This window comes from Macaca nemestrina, chromosome 4, assembly GCF_043159975.1.
Source record: "Macaca nemestrina isolate mMacNem1 chromosome 4, mMacNem.hap1, whole genome shotgun sequence".
Taxonomy (NCBI): domain Eukaryota; kingdom Metazoa; phylum Chordata; class Mammalia; order Primates; family Cercopithecidae; genus Macaca; species Macaca nemestrina.
The window spans coordinates 186820875-186848538 of record NC_092128.1 but is presented as its reverse complement, the minus strand read 5'-3'; the positions used below and the strand labels follow the sequence as shown (position 1 = coordinate 186848538).

At 55.5% G+C, this 27664-nt stretch overlaps 1 protein-coding gene across 9 annotated transcripts in view; it reads right to left on the bottom strand.

Moving 5' to 3' along the window:
• Positions 1–27664, bottom strand: part of LOC105472548 (1-acylglycerol-3-phosphate O-acyltransferase 3) — a 122484-nt gene that overhangs the window by 27476 nt on the left and 67344 nt on the right. For 8 of the 9 annotated variants that reach the window (XM_071095784.1, XM_011725912.3, XM_071095786.1 and 5 more), the window contains one exon: positions 1393–1618. In XM_071095784.1, coding sequence (XP_070951885.1) covers positions 1393–1570 — 178 coding nt within the window. In that variant the 5' untranslated portion in view covers positions 1571–1618. Of the gene's footprint in view, positions 1–1392; positions 1619–14522; positions 14633–27664 lie in introns of those variants that run through there. The other variant, XM_011725913.2, reaches the window with a different exon arrangement.

The window sequence follows — 27664 nt, the reverse complement described above, 5'->3', positions numbered from 1 at the left end:
TTTGAGACAGAGTCTCGCTCTGTCGCCCAGGCTGGAGTGCAGTGGCATGATCTCGGCTCACTGCAAGCGCCGCTTCCCGGGTTCACGCCATTCTTCTGCCTCAGCCTCCCGAGTAGCTGGGACTACAGGCACCCACCACTGTGCCTGACTCATTTTTTTTTTATTTTTAGTACAGATGGGGTTTCACCATGTTAGCCAGGATGGTCTCGAGCTCCTGACCTTGTGATCCACCATCTCAGCCTCTCAAAGTGCTGGGATTAATTTTTTGTATTTTTAGTAGAGATGGGGTTTCACCATGTTGCCCAGGCTGGTCTTGAACTCCTGACCTCAGGAGATCCACCTGCCTCGGCCTCTCAAAGTGCTGGGATTACAGGCATGAGCCACCGTGCCCAGCCCCTTCTGGGATTTTTCTACACATGTACACACCACACACACAGTGTCCTTTCTTAAGAAACAAAATGAATCATAGCATACTATGGACTTTGTTGTATACTTTCTTTTTCACTTAAAACTGTACGTGTAAGATGAAGGCTCTCCATGATGGCCGCAGAGGGTCCCTGTATGGGTGTGGCATAATTAGTCTCCAGTGACAGGTGCTTAGGTTGCTGCCAGTTTTGTACTAATATAAAAATAATACAATAATGAGGATACCTGTGATAAAATGAGAACACCTGTCCCGTTGCACACTTTTGCACATGTCTCTGTAGGTTGCATGTCTGTGGAATTGCTGAGTTGAAGATTGCAACCACTTAAACTGTTGACAGCCACTGCCAAACCACCCTCCAGAGATGTGGCTGTTCACATCCCCACCACACTTGGCGTGAGCAGTTACCCGTCCACGGCGGGTGTTGTCACCAAGCCTCTGAGTCTCTGTCCACGTGACAGGTAAAGACTGGTTTCTCTATGTATAAATACACACACACCCACAGAAGCACATACGGACAGACACACAGCTACACATGTGTTTGATGTGCAGGGAGGTAGGACGCCTTTTCTTTCAGGGATGCATGCTGAAATACACTTCAGCATGCCCCGGTGTTGGTGCAGTGTGAGCAGGACACACGAGGGGCCGTGTAGGGAGCTGTTGGAGCTTGGTAATGGGTGAACAGAACTCAACTCTCTCTTTACTTTTGTTTGTTTAAAGATTCCCATATGCTCTGGTAAACCGTGGGAAGCTGCCATTGCTGTGGGTCAGAATGGTCAGACTGGCACCTCACACAGCTCAAGCTAAGGAAAAGAGGTGGCCTTTCTACAGCCTGCCAGCCAGATGGCCTCAGCGCCTCCCGCACAGCCCTCACTTCCGGCCTGAGAGCCCACGACTGCCCCGTCCATGGTCCCGCGCCGCCCCGACGGGAGCCCCAGGTGGCGGGGACTGGCCCAGCAGACACTCACGGCTCCAGAGCGAGTAGGCGAGGCGGCAGTTGAGGCGGCGGTAGAGCTGCTTGCTGACCGGCCAGAGCGCCAGCGTGCACAGCTGGACGAAGTTGATGACCAGACCGCTCACCACGAAGACGAAGCCAACCAGCAGGTGCAGCACGAACTGGGTCTTCAGGAAGGCCAGCAGGCCCATGGCGCTGCTCAGGAGCGGGTGCACGGCCCCTCGCTGAGGACAGCCGTCCTGCAAAGACAGGGACAGGGACAGCGTCAGGGTGGCCACGCCTACACCCCCACGGGAACACCGGGGTACTGCTCACTGCACACCCTTCACATGCCTCACGCTCAAACACACATGCTGCACAGCACACTGCAAACCCCACACACCACACAACACAGCATACCGCAAACCACACACACACCACACACCACACACCACAGCGCACCACAAACCACACACACCCCACACACCACAGCGCACCGCAAACCACACACACCACACACAGCGCACCGCAAACCACACACACACCACACACCACACACCACAGCGCACCGCAAACCACACCCACACCACACACAGCGCACCGCAAACCACACACACCACACACAGCGCACCGCAAACCACACACACACCACACACCACAGCGCACCGCAAACCACACACACCACACACAGCGCACCGCAAACCCCACACACACCACACACCACAGCGCACCGCAAACCACACACACACCACACACCACAGCGCACCGCAAACCCCACACACACCACACACCACAGCGCACCGCAAACCACACACACACCACACACCACAGCGCACCGCAAACCACACACACACCACACACCACAGCGCACCGCAAACCACACACACCACACACAGCGCACCGCAAACCCCACACACCGCACATCACACCGCAAACCCCACACACAACACACACACCGCAAACCACACACACCACACACCACAGCGCACCGCAAACCACACACACACCACACACCACAGCGCACCGCAAACCACACACACACCACACACCACAGCGCACCGCAAACCACACACACCACACACAGCGCACCGCAAACCCCACACACCGCACATCACACCGCAAACCCCACACACAACACACACACCGCAAACCACACACACACCACACACCACACCGCAAACCACACCACACCACAAACCACACACATGCCACACACCACACACATGCCACACACAGCACACCACAAACCCCACATACACCACAAACCACACCGCACCACAAACCCCACACACACCACACACCACACCACAAACCCCACACACGCCACACAATGCAGCGCACCGCAAACCCCACACACGCCACACACCGCAAACATGCCACACACACCACACACACACTATATACCACACCACACCATAAACCACATACACCACAAACCACACACACGCCACAAACACAGCACACTGCAAACCACACACATGCCACACACACACACTTTGTACCACACACCACACACTGCAACACATCCCCCCACCCCAAGCACACTCATATGCACCACAGTCTCACACAACACACACCACAGGCATAAACATGCCACGCTCACACACACACACTCTTCCATGCAAACCAGAAAGAAAAACGAAAAGACTAGAAGAAATATACCCAAATATTGAGAGTGATTAACTCAAGGTGAAGGCACCATAATTTTTATTTGATTTAGTATCTCATTTAAAAGATCCAAATTGCACAATAAATCTCTGCAAACAGAGCCAGGAGGCCTCACGAACCCCTCAGTGTGGGAATCAATGCTTTTCACTCCCACGCTTGTGTGCGTATTTTAAGCTTGAAAGATTTCTGTTCTGGTTTCCCGCACAAAAGGAGCGACTCCCCAGGGGCTCCACGGGCTCCCCCTTTCCTTCTATGCAAGTCTCAGTTTCAGCGGGGAAGCTGGCAGACCCCCACCCTCAGCAGCACTGCTACTGAGCGGCCCTGTGACCCCCATGTGGAAGAGGAAACCCGCGGCCCCCGCGTGGAGGGGGAACCCGCGGCCCCCGGGTGGAGGGGGAAACCCGTGACCCCCGCGTGGAGGGGGAAACCCGCGACCCCCGCGTGGAGGGGGAACCCGCGGCCCCCGGGTGGAGGGGGAAACCGGCGGCCCCCGGGTGGAGGGGGAAACCCGCGACCCCCGCGTGGAGGGGGAAACCGGCGACCCCCGCGTGGAGGGGGAAACCGGCGACCCCCGCGTGAAGGGGGAACCCGCGGCGCCCCCGTGGAGGGGGGAACCTGTAGCCCGCGGGTGGAGGGGGGAACCTGTAGCCCGCGGGTGGAGGGGGGAACCTGTAGCCCGCGGGTGGAGGGGGGAACCTGTAGCCCCCGGGTGGAGGGGGGAACCTGTAGCCCGCGGGTGGAGGGGAAACCCTGGCAGTCAGGCTGGCGGTGCTGCCAGCCCCTGGCTTGGCCCTCTGGAAGGGCACCGAGTGCACTCCCATGGCCGGCACAGGGGCAGGCTCTGGAGTGGTGCCAGCTGGCCCTCTACATTCCCAGGGCGGCCCCTGTTCCACGCTGCCGGCTGCCCCCACTGCGGCCATTCTTACACCCAGAGCAAGGCTCTCCATGGACGCCCACCCCAACCTCCTGGGAAACCCACTGTCCCGACTCCATGGAGCGCCCTCCATGGAGACCCCCGCCCTCTGCCTCTCAGGGATTTGCGGGCACTGCCTGAACGGCACTCAGGGGCCACCGATGCCAGTGTCACTCCCACCACCTTTGGACATTCTCAATCTGGAGCATTAAAAGTCACCTCTCCCGGACACTGGGCCCTTGGCTCCCCAGACACCGTGGGGACAAGAGCTCTGGTCGTGGTTTAGAAATGGGCCCGAAACAGTTCCGCCCCTCCCCACAAAAGGTGGAGGGGTCCTCCTTCCCTTTCTGACTGTGGCCTGGACTTGGTCGCTGCATCTGATGAACAGCCTTGCAGAAATGTGCTATGTGATTGTCAAGGCTGGGTCACAGAAAGGGCGGCTTCTGCCTGGCTCTGCTCCCAGGATGGCCACATCACAAGGACGTGTGAGCGGCAGGTCCTGCCTGTGTGGAAGGGGCTGACCTCATGCCCCTGAGGGGGCCGCCCGGGAGGCAGGCCCTCTGGCCCTGGTCAAACCTTCAGATGAGCCCAGCCCTGGCATCAGCTCACCTGCAACCCCAGGGCACCCAGCTAAGTCGCTTCTGAATTGCTGACTCCACGAACTGTGGGGTGGAGGAGTTCTACTGTTTTATGCCACCACACTGTGGGCTCGTTCATCAAAGCAGCAACAGGAAATTATTACCCCACAGAGAAAGGACAGAAAAGATAAGGGGGCAACAAAAACACTTTTTAGGGGCTTAACTTGTTCCACGGTCTGCGTCGAACACCGCTCACGCATTCCCAGACTCAGACAACCCCAGCGGGACGCCATCACTTCCCCAGTTGACAGGTGAGCAAACAGAAGCACAGAGAGGCTTAGTGCATCATATGAGGCCACACAGGGAGTCAGTAGTAGAGCCAGTGCCAGTCCAGGCAGCAAGGCTCAGAAGTCAGTGCTCACCCAGACACACTGCAGCCCCCCAGGGTAGGCAGGGGCCCCTTAGAGCAGAGCCTCAGACACGTGGGACGGACCAGGCTTGCTATCTCAGAACGCCTTTCTTGAGCTAGAGATGATGTATTCAACCAGACCTTGGGTTTCACAGGGTGGGGGCCGCCCTGCAGTCCATCACCTGCCCCACCTGGCACACAGCAGAGCCCCAGGAGACCAGGTAGTTCTCACCCAGGGGCACACATCACTCCGCACTGGCCCAGAAGAACCAGGGTCCCGAGAAGCCCGCTTGAGGGCCAGCACATCAGCTGTGATGCTCTAAGAAGCAGATGCCCGGGCTCCACAGCAGACCTGCGCTGATTCCATTGCTAGGGCGCAAAGTAGAAGAATCTGACTTTTCTTTTTTTTTTTTTTTTTGAGACAGATTCTCACACTGTTGCCCAGGTTAGAGTGCTGTGGCGCCATCTCGGCTCACTGCCGCCTCCTGGGTTCAGGCAATTCTCGTGCCTCAGCCTCCCGAGTGGCTGGGACCACAGGTATGCACCGCCATGTCCAGCAAATTTTTGTATATTTAGTAGAGACGAGGTTTTGCCATGTTGGCCAGGCTGGTCTCAAACTCCTGACCTGAGGTGATCCGCCCAACTTGACCTCCCAAAGCACTGGGATTACAGGCGTGAGCCACCACGCCCAGTCACGAAGTTTATTTTTAAAAATCAGATTCTCAGCCGGGTGCGGTGGCTCACACCTGTAATCCCAGCACTTTGGGAGGCTGAGGCAGGCGGATCGCTCGAGGTCAGGAGTTGGAGACCAGCATGGCCAACACGGTGAAACCCCCTCTCTACTAAACATACAAAAATTCGCCAGGTGTGATGGTGGGTGCCTGTAATCCCACCTACTCAGGAGTCTGAGGCAGGAAAATCGCTTGGACCTGGGAGGTGGAGGTTGCAGTGAGCTGAGATCACACCACTGCACTCCAGCCTGGGTGACAAGAGTGAAACTCCGTCTCAAAAAAAGAGAACTTCGCCCAGGGACAATTCACACAGGACTCAGACGGGCTTGCTACTCCGCGCACAGCGTGATGGGTGTTGACAAGCTGAGCCACCTGTGACCCCACCACACTGCAACAGGGAACATTTCCATCCACGTCCTTCCCCACCCAGCACTACAACGCGGATCAGCTTTCCACCTCTATCAGTTAATTTACCTTTTCTAGAGGTTCACAAACACAGAATCCCACGGCATCTGGCCCAGCCGGTCCAGCGCAGTGCTTCTGAGACGGCCCGGGACAGCACCCAGGGGCGCATCCGTGGCTGCCGAGTGACCTCCAAGGCATGGACGTGCCACGGTGATATGCTCCCTGCTGACAGGCAGCCAGCACCCAGCCTTTGGGGGCCAGACAGAGCCATGACACACATGCATGTCCCAGCCTCTGCGTGGATGCAGCTTCCCCTCGAGAATCCACTTTATCAACCATCCTCGGTGTCACAAAGCGGCCAGTCCCTGGTCCATCACCTGAACCTCTGGGCTACAAAGTCTACACAGACTCCCTGGAGAGCCCACGCCTGCCCTCTGGCACACGTTTCTCCTGGCCCGGGTGCCACACAGCACTCACTGCCCCCGGAACTCTGGCGTCTCGGGTCCAGCTCCACTCATGGAAGTCTCTGCAGCAGGAAGTCTCAAAAAGGGTGAATGGAGCCGGCCAAGGCCACATCAGAGGGGCTGGCTTCAGCCCAGGAGCCCAATTCTAGCAGCAAGTCCACCACCCTGCTCTGTGGCCCATGGTCACACCTGGGACAGTGTCCCCCAGCGGTCTGCATGGCCCACAGCTTTCTGACGTGCTCCCTTGCTGACGGCCACCTGGCTGGATCATCAACCTCTACCTCCTGGAGGTCCTAGATACGGAGTCAAAACACATGTCTTCATCACTCACTGTGGACCAGGCTCCATTCCAAGAAACACCTGCTGTTCACCTGCTTAATTCCAGCCAGCAGAACTCAGGGGGCTCTCCCGCCTGCCTGCCCCAGCAAGAATGCCCAGCACAGTTTCCCTGGGCCATCGCCCATGTCTGTCCAGCCAGCAGTGTAGTCACACTCACAGACCTCGCAGGTACCCTATTCCGCCTCCCCGCACGCAGCCCACCTGGACCTCCTTGATAAACGTGACTGCGCAAACCTCCAATGGCAGTGGGCAGAGGCCGCCTCCCTCCCTGCAGAAGGGTGATGGTGAGGAAGGTGCCCTGTTCGGCCACACGGGTCCCCGTCTCCAGCTTCAAAGTCCTTCGGGCTGGCAGAGCAGGAGAGCATTGGGAGGGGCCTGGACGCAGTGGCCCCCAAAAGCTCGTGAGCCCATTAAGGTGATTTTTAGAAAATTATATATCCCCAGGCAATGTGAAGTTGACATCTAGATTTTTAAAATTTATTTATTTATAGAGACAGGATATCGCTCCGTCACCTAGGCTGTAGTGAGGGCAGCGATGCCATCATGACTCATGCAGCCTTGATCTCCTAGGTTCAAGTGATCCTCCAGCCTCAGCCTCCCAGAGCACTGGGATTACAGGCATGAGCCACTGCACCTGGACAACTTCTACTTTTTTTTTTTTTTTTTTTTTTGAGACGGAGTCTCGCTCTGCCGCCTGGGCTGGAGTGCAGTGGCCAGATCTCAGCTCACTGCAAGCTCCACCTCCCGGGTTCATGCCATTCTCCTGCCTCAGCCTCCGGAGTAGCTGGGACTACAGGTGCTGCCACCTCGCCCGGCTAGTTTTTTGTATTTTTAGTAGAGACGGGGTTTCACCGTGTTAGCCAGGATGGTCTCGATCTCCTGACCTCGTGATCTGCCCGTCTCGGCCTCCCAAAGTGCTAGGATTATAGGCGTGAGCCACCGCGCCCGGCCAACTTCTACATTTTTAAGCCCAAGTTTAAATATGCAAGGGGTGTAAAGTCTGGCATATTGTAGATTTTGACTTTGTAAAGCGTAGCTTTTTTCTTTCTCTCCAATGTAGCTGGTAGAACCTAAACGCCATCATGATTTCACAGCCACCACTGGCACCGATTTTCAAACCCCACAAAAAAAGCTCTTCTGAACAGCTGGCTTCATCCCATTTGCTCCTGGAATCTGCATTCCCACTGCCCTTCTTCCACGGGGTTTTATCATTGTGGAATATATTAAAAGTCTCTTTTGCTTGACATTAGGGTTGAAAGTCTTTTATCGATCAGCCTAAACTACTATTCTGCAATGAAATATGTATGAACATCTAAATTCACTTGCATATTTCTTACGTGCAGGCTTTAAGCTAAAAAGGTCTCCCGGGCTACGTCACGACACTTCCTCCCATGTCCGTCCACATCGCCTACGAATCAGGACAGCCTGCTCACTAGGACACCATCAGCACACCCAAGAAACCAACGCCGACAGAACACTGCCAAACATCCCCGTCCCTGTTCCCATTTCACCAACTGTCCCCAGACGACCTTCCTAGCTTTGGGGACGCAGGGCCCCGCGGGGACACACATACATTTGGATGGCGTGTCTCTCTGCCCCCTTTCCCCGAGACACTCTCCGCCTATTCTGGCCTGACGGTGTTGAAGAGGCTGAGGCAGCTCTCTGCAGCGTGCCCCACACCCTGCATTTGTCCGTTTCCTCATAATTAACTCGGATTCAACATTTCTGGTCAAGAATGCACGGCAGAGCCACTGGGTGCTTCCTGCCACATCCCATCGGAGGCACATAAAGCTACTTGGCAAGCGACGCGGAACCTCCTCTCACTTGGTGATGGTGGCACCACTGACACCCTGACTGCAGCAGGCAGCCCGGGCAGGCCCCCAGCACCCCAGGGCCCTTGGAGAACGCCTGGGAGAGAAGAACCACACAGGGTGGGACCTCCAGGGGCCCGTGGACCTCTGGGGCTCCATCTGATTTCTGGGGTTGGATGCCTTAGCCGGGAGGTGGGACAGTGGGCCTCTCCAGTCCCCATGGCACTTTCCACGGCTGCTCAGACACCACCAAGATGCCGAGGACACTGAGCTGCTTCTGAGTCCCTTCATTAAACAACAGGTTTGGGTCGCCCGGAAGCCTGGCGTCAGCGCATCTCAGTCCTGGGGTGTGATGGCTGCTTCTTGGGTTTCGTCATGGCCCCCGCACAAGCTACCAGGGTCTGCACCTTCTTAGATCAGGGGAGCAAAGGTGAGGGACGAGGCCACCTCTGTCTGGGCAGGGGCAGAACACTGCTTGCCAATCAGAGCCCAGCCCCACACGCCCACACCCAACTCTGTCACCTTTTGTTAGGGTGAACTGGGTTCCTTCCACAAAGGTAACACCCAGGTCCTTGAGATGTGACCTTATTTGGAGAAAGGGCTCTTAAAATGGTAATTAAGTTAAATGATATCATTAGGATGGGCCCTGATTCCACGTGACCAGTATCCTTATGAAAAGGGGAGACTGTGTGCAGTCAGAGCCCAGGTGAGAAGCCTCGGGAGGAATCCTTGACCTCTCCAGGACCTCGAGGACCACAGGACGACCACAGGCCCGCAGCTGCAGCCCAGCCTCTGGTGCCGTCACACAGCCCAAGCGCACTCACAGGCTGCCTCATCCCAGATCTGTAGCTGGAGAGGTACTGGCCCATCCCCGTGTTCCGCCATCCAGCCCACCCCACCCCCAATCCCAGGTCCTTCGCCGCAGCATGTGACCCTCCTCCCGTCGCTGGTCCCTGCGACCCTCTTCCTCCAGAACCGGCCAGGCAGAGGCTCTCACCCACACGCAGTCTCCCCAGGGACCCCCCTTCTTTGCCAAAAACCCCAACCTTTCCAACGACGCCTTTTTATGGAATGGAAACTACAGTTCCAAGCCCACCACCTCCACGCCGCTGCCAGGCCCACCAGGCCCCGCCATTTCTTCCCTCTGAACAGAGGAGTCCCTGGTTTTCTCTGCACACATGGGATGGTGACTTTGTTTCTATGAGGGGTCAACACCAGTTCCTCTATCCGTGAGCCTTTCATGCCTCTGCCACCAGCACCGAAATCCCCCAGAGGAGATGGCGCTGCCTCCGAAATACAGCACCATCTTCCCAAAATGCCACAGAATGCCCACCCCAACCGGCGTCCTGCTCTGTGCAGGGGCAGGAGCTGGGCAGAGCTGGAGTGGGACCTGCTATCCTTGGGTCCTGGGGTCCAGGGAGAAGGTGTCGCTACTAACAACTATTCTGGGATCAGCAGACGCTCCCAAACCCTGGAAGCCTCCCTTTGCCCTGCCCGAGCCGCCCTTCCGAAAGAAAGGCTAGCTCTCAGCAGACAGCAGTTGGTGGAGGAGAAAGACATTTCAGGATGCCAAAAGTACATCATTTCTGATGCTCTAGACGGGAGTTTTGAATTGTGGGATAAAGATAACTTTTTAGTTCCATATGGATTTCAGTGATCCAAATCCAAGTCCATAATGGCAAACTGAGAAACGGCTGTCAGCTCCCTCCTTCCCCCCTTCTCCTTCTCTGTCCCACCCACCCTGCACCTAAGTGCTCTGGTGTAGTGGGCCGAGCAGACCTGGCCCCTGGGAGGTGGTGGCATGGGAGGGCCTTGTGTGCCGGCTGCACAGGAGGGGACCGCAGTGAGCCCTGGCTCTCAGCGTGCTGGGGAAAGCTCCGCTGTATTGTCAGGAGACGCTGGAGGAGAAAGTCCACCATCAGGAACAGTAGAGACACGGCGACATCTCAAAGGGTCTTCGTTTAGGTGGCAATGCTTACTATTCAGAACACTGCCAAGAACCCGGAAATAAACCAGACACACTCTCTGAGCAGCCAGCCTAGGTGTCCCATAAGGAAAGAGACTTCACTCACGGTGGACTTTTCGGGCCCCGCAATGGGTCCTCCTTCCTCCCACTTTAAATGCAGCGTGGACAAGTGTGACGGGCTGGTTTCCTGGCCCACGGCTCATTGGAAGTGTGGGCTGGGGAATGGGGATGAGGGGCTTGCAGAAGGCAGTCATGCTGCTGACAGCACCACCTGGGGCAGAAACGAGCCCAGGACGTGAGGCCCCTTGGAGGCCACTGAGCACCGGGGGCATGGTTGTAGGCTCTCAACGACATCACGTGTGAGGGCACAATGCGGCCACCGTGGCCCGCATTGACCTCGCTGGAATGCTGAGAGACAGCGGTGTCACAGTCACCACATTATCTGAGAAGTCTGGTGAGCAGCAAAGGTACTACTAAGCATTCAAGTAAAATTTTAGATGAAATAAACACAATCCTATTTTGAGGTTTAAAGGGCAAACTTCAGTTCTTGGGTAAATTCACTTAGAGAGACCACCTTATCTTTTCATAAGCCTGAAAAATATGAAATCGTTGCCAGCCCAACCTCATCAGCATTTGGAATTAGCAGGATCCTAAAAGTCTGGTAGGAAAAGGTGAAACTGTCAGTCTGTGCAGACAATTGTGTGGCCTCAATACCCAGGAGAATCCAAATCCACTGCAACAGGAACAAGAGTTGATAGTGATGCTGATGGGAATAACGGACAACATGCAGATTGCAGTGGCCTCTAAATCAGTCAGAAGAGACCAAGATGATCACAGAGTTTATCTCTTGCTCCCTTAATGGTTCCAGGTCACTGGTGGCTCTGTCCCACGTGGTCATCTGGGCCCAGGCTCTGGGGGCTCCACCACCTTCATTCAACACACGGCTTCCGAGACTGCCTGGCTGGTGCCTTTCAGGCAGGCGGGAGAGGAGGGAACTGGAAGTTTAGGGGCGGGGCTGCCTTCTACAGCAAGTGGGATGCAAGTTCACAGCCCAGTGCAAGTGCTTACAGCTTGGGAGGACACGGATATATCATCTCCTTGTGTGTTCAGGAGCCAAGGAGAGGGACCCAGCAGACCACACCTCCACAGGAACACACAAAAGCAGGAGGTATCTTGAAGGAGAGTGCAGATTGAAAAACAAAGAAAAAATACCTAAACACAAGCTTCAGAGGAAATAAAGCCTCTATGAGGAACACAGAACATCTTGAAAGATACAAAAGCAGAGCTGAACACATGGAAAAACCCCGTGTGACCAGGCTGCAACCATCCCTTCCCTGCACACATGCCCTTGGCAACGTGCAGCTCTTCCTGTCAAGACACAGAGTCTACTCCCCACCCTTCTGAACCCAGGCTGGCTTCAGAGCTCACCCCATCAATAGAATGTGGTACGAGTGGTGTCACAGGATTTCCAAGCCAGTCTTTAGAGCCTTGCCACTCCCTTAGACCCTTGTGGCCATCAGAGGTGGTGGCTTAGGCCAGCCTGCCAGAAGGTGGGCCCACATGGAGCAGAAATGAACCAGAAATTGACCATTCCACCTGAGGTTCTCCAGGCAGCATTAGCTGACGGCAGCTACTCCAGTGACCCCAGGGGTAACCAGCAGAAGAACCACGTTGCTGAGCCCAACCCAAATTGCTGACCCACAGAATTGAGGGCCCCCCACATGGCGGTTGTTTCAAATTGATACATTTTGAGGTGGTTTGTTAGATAGTAATACATAAATGATAAATTTAAATATATAATTGAATCCTAATTAAAATAGCAAAAGCTTCCCCTCAGCCCCAGAACTAGACATGCTGATTCTGTAGTTCATATGGAAAACTAAACAGGAAAGAAAAGCCAAGAAAATCATGAAAAAGAACAAGAAAATAGCCTTAAAATGTATTACAACATCTAGAAAGCCTCAATAATTAAAATAGCACAGTAATGGCTTATCAGCAGACATGCAGACCAACAATTGAGACTAAAGAGTCGATGCTCCACTGACTAGGAGCAGCTGTCTAGAGCACCTTGGCACCTGGAGCAGGGTGTGGATCTGCAGCCACTGTTTGGGGACTTGGATCCCATGTGCACTAAGCACTGACTACAGGTTAGTCAACAACACACATCTCACATGATCCATTCCATTTCTATTGTATTTATATTTCTACTGTATTTAGATACTGATAAAATAAATAAAATACAAAATTATCTTAAAACCACTGCTAGATTCATGAGAATCTTTTAGCATTGCCTATTTTCTCAACCAATGGATTTAAAGGCACAATTATATGACATACTTAAAACCACTCCTCCAATTCTGGATAACAGAACCCTGCCTTTTGCAACATGCAAATCACTGTGGGTCACCTACCTGCCACCACCCCCTTTGCTGGTAACAGAACCTCCTGCTATTATGGCAGTGCACACACTTGAATATGGGAGGGAAGCCCAGCCCCAGATTGAAGCCATAAAGGTAATCCCATCCCCTCTTTGAGCAAGTGATCCAGGGATGGGATGGGCATGTGCCCTGGGTCCAGCCAGGGAGAAGTCTGCAGGGGTTTTAAGGGAGGCTTTTGCTTTCCTAAGACAATAAACAAATACCTCTGGTCATCCCCTTTGTTGTTCTTCCCTCCCTCAGTAAGGAGATGGCGTCTGAAGGTACAGGAGCCACTATGGGAGCGTGAAGCCCATAGGCGTGAGGACAGAAGACCAACGCTGTTGGTAGAAGGTGGAAGGTCCCAGGTCCCCTTAGGGTCTGGGGAGCAGCTGAGGTCACACCAGCAGCTGCCCTCTTCAAGAGGTGGGGAGGACAAGAGGTAACAGTGTTTAAATCACTATCTCTGTTACCTTTGGCCAAAAACACACCTTACATCATCGACAGCTATGACTCTTACTCACGTGGGCCTGGCATAGAACACAGATGCTTGATCAATGCTTTCTAAGCGAATGGCTCATATTCAACATACATACATTTGTGAGAAACAGCCAGCACAGGCCAGGCACAGTGGCTGACGCCTGTAATCCCAGCACTTTGGGAGGCCAAGGTGGGCAGATCACTCGAGGTCAGGAGCTTGAGACCAGCCTGGCCAACAGGGTGAAATCCCATCTCTACTAAAAACACAAAAAATTAGCCAGGTGTGGTAGCAGGCGCCTATAATCCCAGCCACGCGGGAGGCTGAGGCAAGAGAATTGCTTGAACCCGGGAGGTGGTTTTTGTTGAAACTCCATCTCAAAAAAAAACACAAAGCAACAGCAGCATATGGCTTCTTAGTCCACACGCGTTACGTGCCACCTCCGTTTAAAGTTCCTGAGAGAACAATGGCACCCCTGAAAGACAGTCCATGCAGCACTTCAGCAAACAGTGTTGTCTCAGAATCAAGGCCCCGACAGACGCTGGATGGGCCCGAGGTGGACGTGACTCTGGACTCAGTGAAGAGGAAACTGCGATGTTTCCAGCAGGCAGAGGCCAAACAGAAGCTCCGCCTGGCAGCCCTGGTAGGTCTCTCTTATGAGACCCACACAGTCGCACGTTCTCCTGGCTGCAGCTCTGGACAGGATCAGCAGCCCTAGACCCCCAGGCCACTTCCGAAGAGGGCGAGAAGCTCCCCCCCAGGTACTGTCTCACTGGGAATGGGAACTAAAGACCAGGGTCCTAGAGTTATTTCCCCGAGTCGTGCTTGCCACTGCATCACTGCCAGTGTAAACTGCAAACCCTGGCAGGAGGAGGGCAGGGAGGAGGGTGGAGCTGGGCAGGACAAGGGGAGGATGGGGGTGCCGGTGGCCCGGGGTGGGAAGGCTGCTGGCTAAGGACCTCCAGCCTCCCACTCTGCCATCACTTACCCCAGCTCTCTGAGCCCCAGAATTTGTCTCCTCTGGGGTGCTGTGACGGTCTCACTGGCCTGAGAGTGGTGATGTTGGTGGGAGGTGGAGGGATGTGGAAAGCTCCCAGGGCCTGATGACTACACAATAGACTTGTGACAAGTCTGCGGGCCTGCAGGGCACAGCAGGCACTTCCCACATCAGGGCACGGCCATGCGCCAGGGCAGAAGAGCATTTTCCAAGGGTAGGGGCAGATTTGTGGGGACCACACTCCAAAACACACACACACACCCATGTACACACACACACGCACATGCACGCACACATAAAACAGTCACAACTAAGTTGACCTGGACATAATTTTCTTACAATGAACTATGCATTATAATAACAACTTTTACTCTATAGAAACAGACGGACATTTGCTGCATACTTGCTCATTAAACTGGTCATCAATGTCTCATGCACTTTTTTTTTTAAGACTGAGTCTTGCTCCGTCCCCAGGCTGGAGTGCAGTGGCGTGATCTCAGCTCACTGCAACCTCTGCCTCCTGGATTCAAGTGATTCTCCTGCCTCAGCCTCCCGAGTAGCTGGGATTACAGGCGCAGGCTACCACTCCTGGCTAACTTTTGTATCTTTAGTAGAGAAGGGTTTTTGCCATGTTGGCCAGGCTGGTCTCAAACTCCTGACCTCAGGTGACCCACCCACCTCGGCCTCCCAAAGTGCTGGGATTATAGGTGTGAGCCACCGCGCCCGGCCTCATGCACTTTTCATTATATTTTGTAATTTACCAAGTTTTGTAGGAGGTGAAATTCTGGTTTCTGCTGGGGATGTAGCGAGCTTGTCACTCCCACTCTCACAAGAATAAAGCCAGACAGGCCGGGCGCGGTGGCTCAAGCCTGTAATCCCAGCACTTTGGGAGGCCGAGACGGGTGGATCACGAGGTCAGGAGATCGAGACCATCCTGGCTAACACGGTGAAACCCCGTCTCTACTAAACATACAAAAAACTAGCCGGGTGAGGTGGCGGGCGCCTATAGTCCCAGCTACTCGGGAGGCTGAGGCAGGAGAATGGCGTAAACCCGGGAGGCGGAGCTTGCAGTGAGCTGAGATCCGGCCACTGCACTCCAGCCTGGGCGACAGAGCGAGACTCCGTCTCAAAAAAAAAAAAAAAAAAAAAAAAAAGAATAAAGCCAGACAAACTGTAAGTTCTCGACTTTGCTTCATCCCATCAGAGACCTGAGGTTGCAGGACAGCCAACTGGAAGCTGGGGAGAGACGGGGCCTGCAGGCAGATGGGACTGAGCTGGGGAGAGATGGGGCCTGCAGGCGGATGGGATGGAGCCTTTCTGTCCCTGAGGCAGTCACGGGGCACGGTTGGTAAGAGAAGCTCGGCTGGAACCCCTGAGTCCCGGTGGAGGCTGAGTGTATCTGGGGAGAGCAGGGAGTCCTGCGGGGACGAGGTGGAGGGCCCACCCTCCTGCTGGCTTCTCCTCGTGACCCCCGTCCAGCCCCTACCAGGTGCCCACAGGGATGCCTGGGGATGAGCCCTGACAAAGCCTTGCTTCTGTGCAAACCTGAGATGATGTAGGCATTCCACAAGGTTTTAAACAAAGAGTGTATGGACCTTAAAGGTGTACTCGTTATTTACAGATTCAAATGCCACATTGGTCATTCAACAGGCACCCTGAGCCACAGATTTGAAAAAATGCATTGATTCAAGATGGAATAAACTGAGTATGTTTCAGAACAGCCACCTTGGCCTGCACAGCGCAAGAGCTGCGGAGTGTCACCTCACAGGGCCAGCGGCGACCCGAGACACGGGTGCCTGGAAGGGGGCTCTCTTCGGGTACGGGGCTCAGAAAGGCCAGACCTGTCCTGAGCCACAGAACCAGGGTTCCCTGCACCTCGGCCGTCGTCTATCATTACGGCGCCCTGTCCGGATATAAACTCAGAAAATCTCAGCGGCACAAACATTTTGAAGTAAAAGATAGTTTCTAAACCATTACTCAGACCAATAAAACATGAAGTGAAATGAAATGTGTAATGAAGACAGTCTCCAGTGCACAGAGCTCAGCCGAATTTTCTTTAGGGTGACAGCTGTCAGGTGTGCGATGGGCTGTGGGTCTCCCCTGGAATCGTACACAGAACCCCCAAGCCCGGTAGCTGAGGTGCGACCCCAGGGACGACCCCAGCACCCCGTAGGCCAAACCGCAGGCTTTTTACTTCCTGTCACCATAGTCCCCAGACTGGAAAACAGAGCTGGCTGGACGTGCACATACGCAAACCGCCACCCGCAGGGCCACCCACGCTGCCCCACCTTATCACAGGTGCTGTTAAAACTTGCGCTAGCCCAGCAGATGCCTCCAAACTGTGGCTGCGGCTCTGCCTGCCCTCTGGGCTTCCGAGAAAGGGCCTGATTTGGCGTCAATCCCAGTGGTGGACCCTGAGAGACCCTTGCCTGCCGGAGCTGAGTCAGTGACGATGCCTCCAGGCGGCCTGGGGAGGGGAGCCCTTGAGGGCATGTGGACGCACCTGGACGCCTCCTGCATTCACTGTTCTAGAGGTAAGAGGTGATTCATGGAAAAGCACTGACACTGCACATCTGAGCTTTTCCTCATTTCCTGGCACGGTGTACTGACCTCCTCCTGGGCTTCCTCTTTTCTTCTGCTTTCCCCAAATCCCCAGAAAGCTTAGATGAAACCCAAGTTTTGTTCTGGAATTTGTCACTAATAATCCCACTGCACAGAGGCCGAGCGCAGCCGTCCCCCTGCCTGCCTCCTGGCATATCCGTCTCCTGTCTGAGGAACAAGCCTGGTTTTCTGTGCTTTTCTGGGGAACAAGCCTCCATCTTTCTTGCCTGTCAATCAGTGCCACTAGGAGGAGGGACGGCCTTGCCGGCTGCCCGGATCTGCCCGCGCCTACTCCCGCGGCCTCCTCTCCAGGAAAGAGGGCCCTAGAGTCCACAGGCAGCGCCCGGGGACAGCAAGGCCAGTGCCCGCAGGCAGGAATGTACAGGCCACGCTGTTACCTTCCCTCTCTCTCTCTGCTCCAGATTCCAGGCAACCGGGGCCCAGGGGGAGGGACGTGTGGCCCCTGCCCAGCCGCAATGCAGGGCCAGCCCGGGAACCACTCTGCAGCCTCCTGGAGCCTGAAATAGCCATCGCTCCAGAGCGGCAAGGGCCGGGGCCTCCACTCAGCCTGCATTTCCGAGGGGGGAGGCTGTGACATTCGGAGCAGATTCTGCCACGTGGGTGAAATGCTGGGGCCCTGGCACACGTGATGCTGCGGCTCGTTTTCATACTTGACCCGAGAGGGAGGTGTGGCTCCTTAGAGAGGCAGCGCCTGAAGTGGATGCTGCTGTCCTCAGGGCGCCCAGGAGAACGCCCGGCTCCGCCAGGACCCCTGCTTCCTGAGGCAGCCTCACAGAACCCTCCTGAAGCTGCCACCACTGGGCCCAGGCACTCGCCCCTCCACTCCAGGTGAAAGACGCACGTGGCGGGAAAGTGGTTCAGGCAGTGGAACGCTCCCTCCCTGTCTCCCTCTCACCCTGATCTTAAACACGGCGCAGGCTTCTGGCCTTGCTGTAAACGCGCCGGCCTCTCCTGATGTGGCAATAAGCTGCCTCTACTGCTATCGCCCATCCTGCACCAACAGCACGAGGCCTGCCCCACCCCGACTCCAACCTCCTGGGGTGCAGCTGCAGCCCCCTTCCTCCAGGATGCAGGCGGTGGCAGCTGAGGCCTGGCAGGACGGGCGCAGGGAACCAAGGCGCCCCAGCAGACTCTCAGCGTGGCCTGGAGGCAGGAATGGCTGAAAGCCGAAGCCGAACGTGAAACTTGCTGACACCTGAGGACTGGCTTTCTCTTGAGGGTTCTGGGAAATTGGGCCCCAGGAGGGTGGGGACTGCCTGCTCACCACTGTGTGTGCAGGGCTTAGCCAGTGCCTGGTATACGGTAGGCGATCAATAAAATCCTATAGGAGGGCAGGAGGGAGGAAGGAGGTTTCTGGTTTACAAGTAGAAAATGATGTCCCGGCCGGGTGCAGTGGCTCACGCCTGTAATCCCAGCACTTCAGGAGGCTGAGGTGGGCGAATCACGAGGTCAGGAGATTGAGACTATCCTGGCCAACACAGTGAAACCCTGTTTCTATTAAAAATAATGTTGTCTATTAAAAATACAAAAAATTAGCCGGGTGTGATGGTGGGTGCCTGTAGTCACAGCTACTCAGGAGGCTGAGGCAGGAGAATGGCCTGAACCAAGGAGGCAGAGCTTGCAGTGAGCTGAGATCGTGCCACTGCACTCCAGCCTGGGCAACAGAGCGAGACTCCATCCCACAAATAAAGAAAAAAAGAAAATGATGTCCCAGGGTGACCACGCACCCTGGCCACCTGGCCCTGGGGAGCGGGCCTCCCTCCCTCCACTGTGGAAATGCCAGATGAACGGGGCCCCGCGGCCTGTCTTCCACCATCTCCAACAGGCAAGGGGCTCTGAGGGCTGCCAGGATGGCTGTTTCTCTTTATAAAACGCAGGTGATGGGAGACAGAACAGAGGTCCTGCCAGGTCTCCCTGAGCCCAGACGAGGCAATGGCACCGCCCCACCACCCTTCTCCTGCCAAGTGAGCCGCCAAAGGGGGCTACAGAGAAGACCCCACCTGACCCCAGCAGCCCAGGGTGACTGCTGCACCCTGGGGCGACCGCTGGCAGGCGTGGCTGCAGGGCCGGGCACCCAGCCGCCGCCTGTGGGGTTTTCTCAGCATTCGGAGCCCCTGCTGCCCATTAAGAGCAGGTCTCAGAAGATGGACGAGAAGCCGTTCGCCATTCTTCTCACTGTGCACCGAGCACAGAGGGCTCCTGGTCCAGAACCCCATGCTCAGCGAGTTCTTCTCACTGTGCACCGAGCACAGAGGGCTCCTGGTCCAGAACCCCATGCTCAGCGAGTTCTTCTCACCGTGCACCAAGCACAGAGGGCTCCTGGTCCAGAACCCCATGCTCAGAGAGTTCTTCTCACCGTGCACCGAGCACAGAGGGCTCTGGTCCAGAACCCCATGCTCAGAGAGTCACACACTGGACACCAATGGCCACCGCGGGGGCAGGCGTCTCCAGGAAGAGCTGGCATCACGGGCTCCCTGCTGTCCGTCGCCTGGTGCCTGGGCACGTGTGGCGAATGTAGGGTGGGCAGCCAGACTCCCAGGCTCCTGGCGAGTGGAGACCACATGGTGGCCAGCCCTCCTTCCTGCTCTGGGAGGGCCTGGCGAGGCCTCCCCGGACCCGTGGTGCCACCTATGCAGAATCGCCCCTATTATAGGCCCAGCACCCACCGCGAGGCGCAACATCTCTGTCCCCACAAAAAAGCCAAGCCACCTCTGTGGCCCTCCAGGTCAAACGGGATCAACAGGGACCTCACAAGCCCATAGGTTCCAGAAGCTCCCAGGTCGTACTGCAAGTGCAACTAAATGGCACCTGTGGGTACGCTGCCACGGCGCAGGCCACCACGCCTCGAATTCCACAGGTGACTTACCGAAGACCTGACGGCAAATGAGAAATGCGCGTCCTTGGAAACGCCGTGGGCGAGGAGGTGGCCCAGCCAGTCCCCTGCCACCTGGTCAGCAGGCTGAAGCTGAGAGGCTTGGCATAAGCCAATTACTAGCAGCTGCTCAGGTGCAAGGCCGCACTTTTCCCAGACAGAGGCGCTCTTTTCCCAGCACGTAACAGGTCTTCCATCATTTTGAGCATTTGCAAAACTGCACAGCTCAGCCATGAATCCCAAGAAAGGACTTGATACCATGCCTCTGCCCAGGTGCCGGGAACAGCCCGTGGAAGCCGCCAGAGTCACCCGCTCACCGGGGCCAGCCTGCCCTGTGTACGTGGCCCCCGTCACACTCGCGGTGGCCCCAGGTTGAGGATGAGTGAGTGGTTGCTCCTGGGGCTTGGGAACCCTCAACAATGACCGCCCCCTCGCTCAGACTCTCAGACGCCCCAGTTCCCGGGCTAATCCGTCTCCTAAATTCCACCCTTAGGTTCTGTTTGTTTTTTAGAGATGGGGTCTCGCTCTGTTGCCCAGGCTGGAGTACAGTGGTGCAATCACAGCTCACTGTGGCCTTGACCTCCTGAGCTCAAGGGATCCTCCTGCTTCAGCCTTAGGATTTTGTCTTTTGGCTCTGGGTAAACCTCTTTGTAAATAGTATCAATCGTTTTCACATAAACTGAGTAGTGGGGAAGACTGGGCAGCCTCCTGCCTGAGCCACCTGCAGTGACCCTCCCCGCCGTCAGCAATGGAAGTGCATTAATCGGATCTATAGAAGAGAAAGCTTCCAGGTCAGAGAGAAGCAGCTCCTGGCCAAGTGTGCACCAAGAAAAACAAACACAGTCTAGAGTGGAACCTCCAGGGGAGCTGTGGTCTCTTCCTAGGAAATCACCCCTGTTCTCCGGCTCTGGAAAATAAAGTCGGCACCCAGACTTGGGGTTTTGGGTCCCTCCAGCTGCCCCCTGCACCACATGGCACCATCATCACACATCCCACGGACAGAGACTGACATGCATCCTGTGCCCTTTGACCCTCTGCAGAAACAGGGCAGGTGGCATCAGTGTCCCGTTTTACCAATGAGCACTGGAGGCCCGGAGCACAAACACCCCGTCTAATCCCAGCCTGGAGACACAGCGGGGCTGGGACCGAGGCTCTGAAACCCTAGGCCAGCGTAATCTGTGATCTGTGACGCCTGCTGATTCTCAGCTTCTGCAGTTAGAGCCGGGAGGGACTCTGGTCAAGGGCAGCCGGGAAATCGCCCGCGATCACCATAAACCAGCCCATCAGGCGATGGGTGTGACACAGCAGTGCCACTTTGATGGGAACGACGCATTTTCTGCTCAGGGTGCAGATCACCATGTAAATCAGCCACCGCTACAGCACCTGCCTCGGGAGGCAACGGGAGTCAGTGCCCATGCATCAGGCACTCGTCCTTCCCAGGCATCTACGAACACCGCCCAGACGGTATGAAACCTCTGAGCTCCTTCAGGAATGTTCCAAACAAAAAACCCTTTGCAGAAGGATGGGAGAGCCGCCCAAGGACCCCAGGCGGGATCAGAATGAGCTCCTGCCATCCCCTGCTTCCCTACCTCCCAGGAGTTCCCCTGCAAAGGGCTAGGCAGGGTTTGTTGACACGTGGAGAATGGTCCAGAGCTGGAAGAGGAGGGGAGCACACAGTAAAAGCCCCCAGGACGGTCCAGGCCCCCAGGCCCCAGCCTCGCTCACCAGTAGAAGTAATAGGCCAAAGCCACCGCCAGCAGGGCCACACAGATCCCTGAGAAGAGGCAGGCCGGGTAGCTGCTCAGCATCTTCAGCCCTTGGTCCTGTGCTGCCTGAGGCCGGCGAGAAGGGCCTGTGGGGAGCAGGTGTCAGCCTGGCCAAAGGGTGAGGAGCCGAGTTCAAGCGGAGGGATTAGGAGCTGGCCTGAGCTGCCCAGGCTTGGCAGGGGCCGTGGCCACCCAAAGCATCTGCTCAGCAGGAAGTGGGTGCCGGGCACTCCCGGGTGCCCCCTGCGTGGTGAGCACTGTCCTTCCAGCCACAGGGACCAACTCAAGGGACCCCAGGAGCACGCGGAAGCGGGACATACACACGGGTCCCTCCTCCTGTGCACGGCCGCGGGCTCTGCCGTTGGGGCACCGGCTAATCCAATAAGCAGCTTTCAGCCCGGAGCTGCTCGCTGTAAACAGGCAGAGTCAGGGGCCAGCCAGGATGCAGGTCAGCGAGCCCCGCCCAGCACGGAGCCCTGGGACCGGGGACCTGAGAACGCCCACATTTTCCTCCCCACAACACCAGTGTGCCCAGGAGCCAGGTTGAGGGCGAGTCGGTGAGGCTGACCCTGTGCTCAGCCGTGGGCTAGAAAGATCCCGAAAAGGTCTCCAAGAGAGAGGCAAACGCCCTGCATGTGGGGCTCAACAGGGAACAGCCACCCAGCCTGCCGCACAGGCCAGGCGCCCGCGAAACTCGCTCCAAACTGCAGCAAGGTTTGCTAGACGGTGGTGCTCCGGGTCCCACCCATGGCGGTGCTCCGGGTGTTCGGGGCCCCCATGCTGGAAGAGCTGTGGGGTGGGCCGGTCTCATCCTCCAGGAAGTCAGGCACGTCCCTCCACATCTCTCCAGCCTGAAACCCACCCATCTGAAATGAAGGAGTTCAAAGGCGAAACTAGGCAGATGAGATCAAAGGACCCAGGGACAAGAGCGTCGCCCTAGGAAACCTCCGGGGGGCAGGAGGCCCCGACAGCACACGTCGCCCTGGGAAACCTCCGGGGGGCAGGAGGCCCCGACAGCACACGTCACCCTGGGAAACCTCCGGAGGGCAGGAGACCCCGACAACACACGTCAAACCTCCAGGGGGGCAGGAGACCCCGACAACACACGTCACCCTGGGAAACCTCCGGGGGGCAGGAGACCCCGACAACACACGTCAAACCTCCAGGGGGGCAGGAGACCCCGACAACACACGTCACCCTGGGAAACCTCCGGGGGGCAGGGGGCCCCGACAGCACACGGGGACAGGGATGGGGTGTTACTAAGGGAGAGCCCCTGGGGACCCTCGACAGCACATGGGGACGGGGGTGGGGTGTTACTAAGGGGGGGCCCCTGGAGACCCTCGACAGCACATGGGGACGGGGGTGGGGTGTTACTAAGGGGGGGCCCCAGGAGTCCCGACCAATGCACTCTCACTCAGGGTCACGAGGCCTCAGTGGGATAAAGTGAAAGTCACTGCTCATGCGTCTCCCATGGTACCAGACGCAAAGAACCTGTCACCAGCAGAGTTTGCCCAGGACGCTCCCCCAGCCTGGTCGCAGCCCCGTCCCAGACCTGGTGCGGCCCCTTCGTGCTCTGTGGGAAGCTGTGGACTGAGAGGCGGGAATCATTCGCCCAGCTCAGTCCTGACATGCTCAGCCTTTACTTCTGTGAACCTGGTGGAGGAGAGAGCGCAATGGGGCAGCCACACCCTTCCCAGGCCTGGGGGAGCCCCTCCTTCCCCCTCACAAGGCTTCAGGTGACTGCACCCCCGGCCAACACATTGACCCCATGTGACTCCATGTGACACCCAGAATCGCCCGTTAAGCCACTCCTGGATTCCTGACCCTCAGCAGCTGTGTGACATAATAGATGTCTGTTGTTTTCACTGCTAAGTTTGTGGGTAACTCATTACACGGCAACATAACAAACACGGTAAGGCAACCAGGCAGATCAATATGAGACGCACCATTTACTGGAAATATTGGAAATATTGGATGACTATTTATAGGACTGGAGTTAGTGTCTAAACAAAATAGAAGATTTGCAGGCTGGGTGCGGGGGCTCATGCCTGCAGTCCCAGCAGTTTGGGAGGCTGAGGCGGGTGGATCACCTGAGGTCAGGTGTTAGAGACCAGCCTGGCCAACACGGTGAAACTCCGTCTCTATTAAACATACAAAAAAATTAGCATGCCTGTAATCTCAGCTACTCAGGAGGCTGAGGCAGGAGAATCGCTTGAACCGGGGAGACCGAGGTTACAGTGAGCACTCCAGCCTGGGCAACAAGAGCAAGACTCTGTCTCAAAAAAAAAAAAAAAAGATTTGCAGATTCAAGAATTCTGACTTCTAACCCTCAGTACGTTCCTCAGTACGTTCCTTCTATCCCAGTGAGCAATGTTAACCAACTTAGCTCTCTAGTGTGAATGCACACCATGGAACCAAGACATTCATTTAATCCTGTCAGCAGGCCAAGAAACCCAAGAGAACGTGTGTGTGTGTGTGTGTGTGTGTGTGTGTGTGTGTGTGTGTGTGTGTGTGAGAGAGAGAGAGAGAGAGAGAGAGAGAGAGAGAGAGAGAGAGAGAGAGACAGAAAGTCGGGGAGGGAGGAGAATCGCAGCCCTCCCACCAGGCAACAGCAAAAGGAGAGCTGCTTCCTCCTCCCTCTGCAGTGACGACCCACACAACTTCCTTAGTCCAGCACTGTCTGCACAGTCACCCCAAAATATGCAAAAACGACCGGCTGCCCACACAATCTCTGCCTGGCACTTTGTTGCGGGAAGTCAGGGACCCTGAACGGAGGGACTGGCTGAAGCCGCGGCAGAAGAACATAAATTGTGAAGATTTCATGGACATTTATTAGTTCCCCAAATTAATACTTTTATGATTTCTTACGCCTGTCTTTACTGCAATCTCTGAACATAAATTGTGAAGATTTCACGGACATTTATCACTTCCCCAATCAATACTCTTGTGATTTCCTATGCCTGTCTTTACTTTAATCTCTTAATCCCGTCATCTTCATAAGCTGGGGAGGATGAATGTCGCCTCAGGACCCTGTGATGATTGCGTTAACTGCACAAATTGTTTGTAGAGCATGTGTGTTTGAACAATATGAAATCTAGGCACCTTAAGAACAGGATAACAGTGATTTTCAGGGAACAAGGGAGATAACTTTAAAGCCTGACTGTCTGTGGGCCAGGCGGAACAGAGTCATATTTCTCTTATTACCGAAAACGGGTAAGATAAATATCCCTGAATTCTTTCCCCAGTAAGGAATATTAATAATTAACAGCCCTGGGAAAAGAATGCATTCCCAGGGGAGGCCTCTGAGTGGCCGCTCGGGGAGTATCTGCCTTTATGCAGATGTAGATAGGGATGAAACTCGCCCCAGTCTCCTGCAGCGCCCCCCAGGCTTGCTAGGATTAGGAAATTCCAGCCTGGCAAATCCTAGTCAGACCGGTTCTCTGCTCTTGAACCTGTTTATCAATGACAGTGCGTGCACAGCTGGACGTGGAAGTTAACTAGCGATTCTACTTTCGCCCTGACCTTGTGATCTCCTGACCTCCTGCCTTGTGATCTTTTGTCGCCCTTGAAGCATGTGATCTCTGTGACCCACACCCTATCCGTACATTCCCTCCCTTTTGAAAATTGCTAATAAAAACTTGCTGGTTTTATGGCTCAGGGGGCATCACGGAACCTGAGGACATGTGATGTCTCCCCTGGACGCTCAGCTTTAAAATTTCTCTCTTTTGTACTCTTTCCCTTTATTTCTCAGACCAGCTGACACATGGGGAAACAGAAAAGAACCCATGTTAAATATCAGGGGTGGGTTTCCCTGATAGCACTTCTTCTAACAAGACCCTGCCTGAGGTACAGAAGGCAACGGCTATGCAGAAGTCATCGGTTTCATGGGATGCATCCTAATGACTGCCTTAGAGATAGTTAATGAGAGAGAGAGGAGTCTTTCGGAGCTTCAGAAAGGTTTCAGTCCCTGACAAAAGGCTGCAAAAAGAAATTTCCCTTTTCCTGTCCAGGCACGGTGGCTCATGCCTGTCATCTCAACACTTTCGGAGGCAGGAGGATCACTTGAACACAGGAGTTCAAGGCTGCAGTAAGCCACAATTGCACCACTGCACTTAAGCCTTCGTGACAGAGGGAGACCTTGTCTCCAGAAAAACAAAACAAAACAGCCGGGCGCGGTGACTCACGCCTGTAATCCCAGCACTTTGGGAGGCCGAGACAGGCGGATCACGAGGTCAGGAGATCGAGACCATCCTGGCTAACACGGTGAAACCCCGTCTCTACTAAAAATACAAAAAATTAGCCGGGTGCGGTGGGTGGGTGCCTGTAGTCCCAGCTACACGGGAGGCTGAGGCAGGAGAATGGTATGAACCCAGGAGGTGGAGCCTGCAGTGAGCCAAGATTGCACCACTGCACTCCAGCCTGGGTGACAGAGCAAGACTCCGTCTCAAAAACAAAACAAAACAAAACAAAACAAAACAAAACAAAAAAACTCCCTTTTCCTGACATCAGACTTCACTGTATCAAGATGTGATGGCTGGTGCAGAGGCAGCCACGATGTCACCTCAAGGAGACAGGCCTACAGTGGAAAGCAACCCGGAGGGTGGCCCAGAGGAGGAACGGAGATAGCCGGGGCCTCGCGTGCCTCCGCCAAGCCAAGTAAAGGCCAGCACGGAGGAGCTGACCTCTGGGGCTTCCCACCTAGGTCAGCTCAAGGCAGATTCTGCTCCTTTCAGCTCATCCATCAGCGCCCCATCGAGTGGGCATTTGGGACTCACACATATCTAGGGGCCAACTTCTTATCTACATGCTTTGCATTTCCCCAAATCTGAAAGTCACCCATGGGTACCCCTGTGATAACAGCAAGCCTCAGTTTTCTCCAGGGCCACGGGAAGCCACAGGGTCAACGTTCCCCCACCCAGGAGGGCCAGCCTCACTCAGGTTTGCAGGTGGGTGTGTTCTTTCATCTTAAAGCAGACATGGCTACCATTCAGAACAGTACGTGAATGGAGAATTCCTTTTAAAAACAAAACCAAAGATTTCTATTAGAGAAAAATGCTTGGGGGAACCAGCATCCCAGGGACCCACAGCCTATTTTAATATGTCTTTTTTTTTTTTTTTTTTTGTTAGAAAGAGGAAAAAAGCGTGTTCACATCATGAAGATTTTAGCTCATTTTGGGGCAAGGAAACAGGCCGTGCAGTTGCAGATACACACGGAAGCCCTTTTTGCTGAGGCACAGAGGCCTGAGAGCCACCCCAGGCGGAGCTGACGCTGGACAGCCAGGCTGGCGCCAGGCATGGCTCCACTCAGAAGCACTAGGCCTCCGCGCCTCCATCCAAGAGCTGCGGTCAAGGAAAGGAAAAGATGTCTTGTTTTTGCCAAGGTGTCTGAAGTCTTTGTGGGCAGCAGTCGGGTGAGCGTTTCAGCTGTGATAGAACAGAACTGTTACGGGGCAGCGCTCATTCACAAGCAGGTCTTTGAACACAGACGTTACCAGCATGCCACCTGATTCTCTCACTGTGTCTTCCTCTGCTGGAGAAAATCCTTGTACACGACGAGACAACTAAAACTTACAGCTCTGATTCCCAGGCCATTCTTCTGGAGGGAGGCACTGCGGCCGTGTGCCAGGAGGGCAGAGGCACTGGCCCCACGGAAGACAGGAGTCCACTCTCAGACAGATGAACACTGCAGGTGTGCCCACAGAAAAATCCACAGCCCTCGGTAGACAATGCCGCGCTTGCCACTGCTAGGGGAGGCTCAGGAGCCCGGCTGGGGTTGGAGGCCTGGTGCCAGGCGGCACGACGTCAGGCACAACGGGCTGGGGCCGCACTGTCCTCCCCTCTCTCTGCTTTTGCTTCAGTCCTGGCCTGTTTGG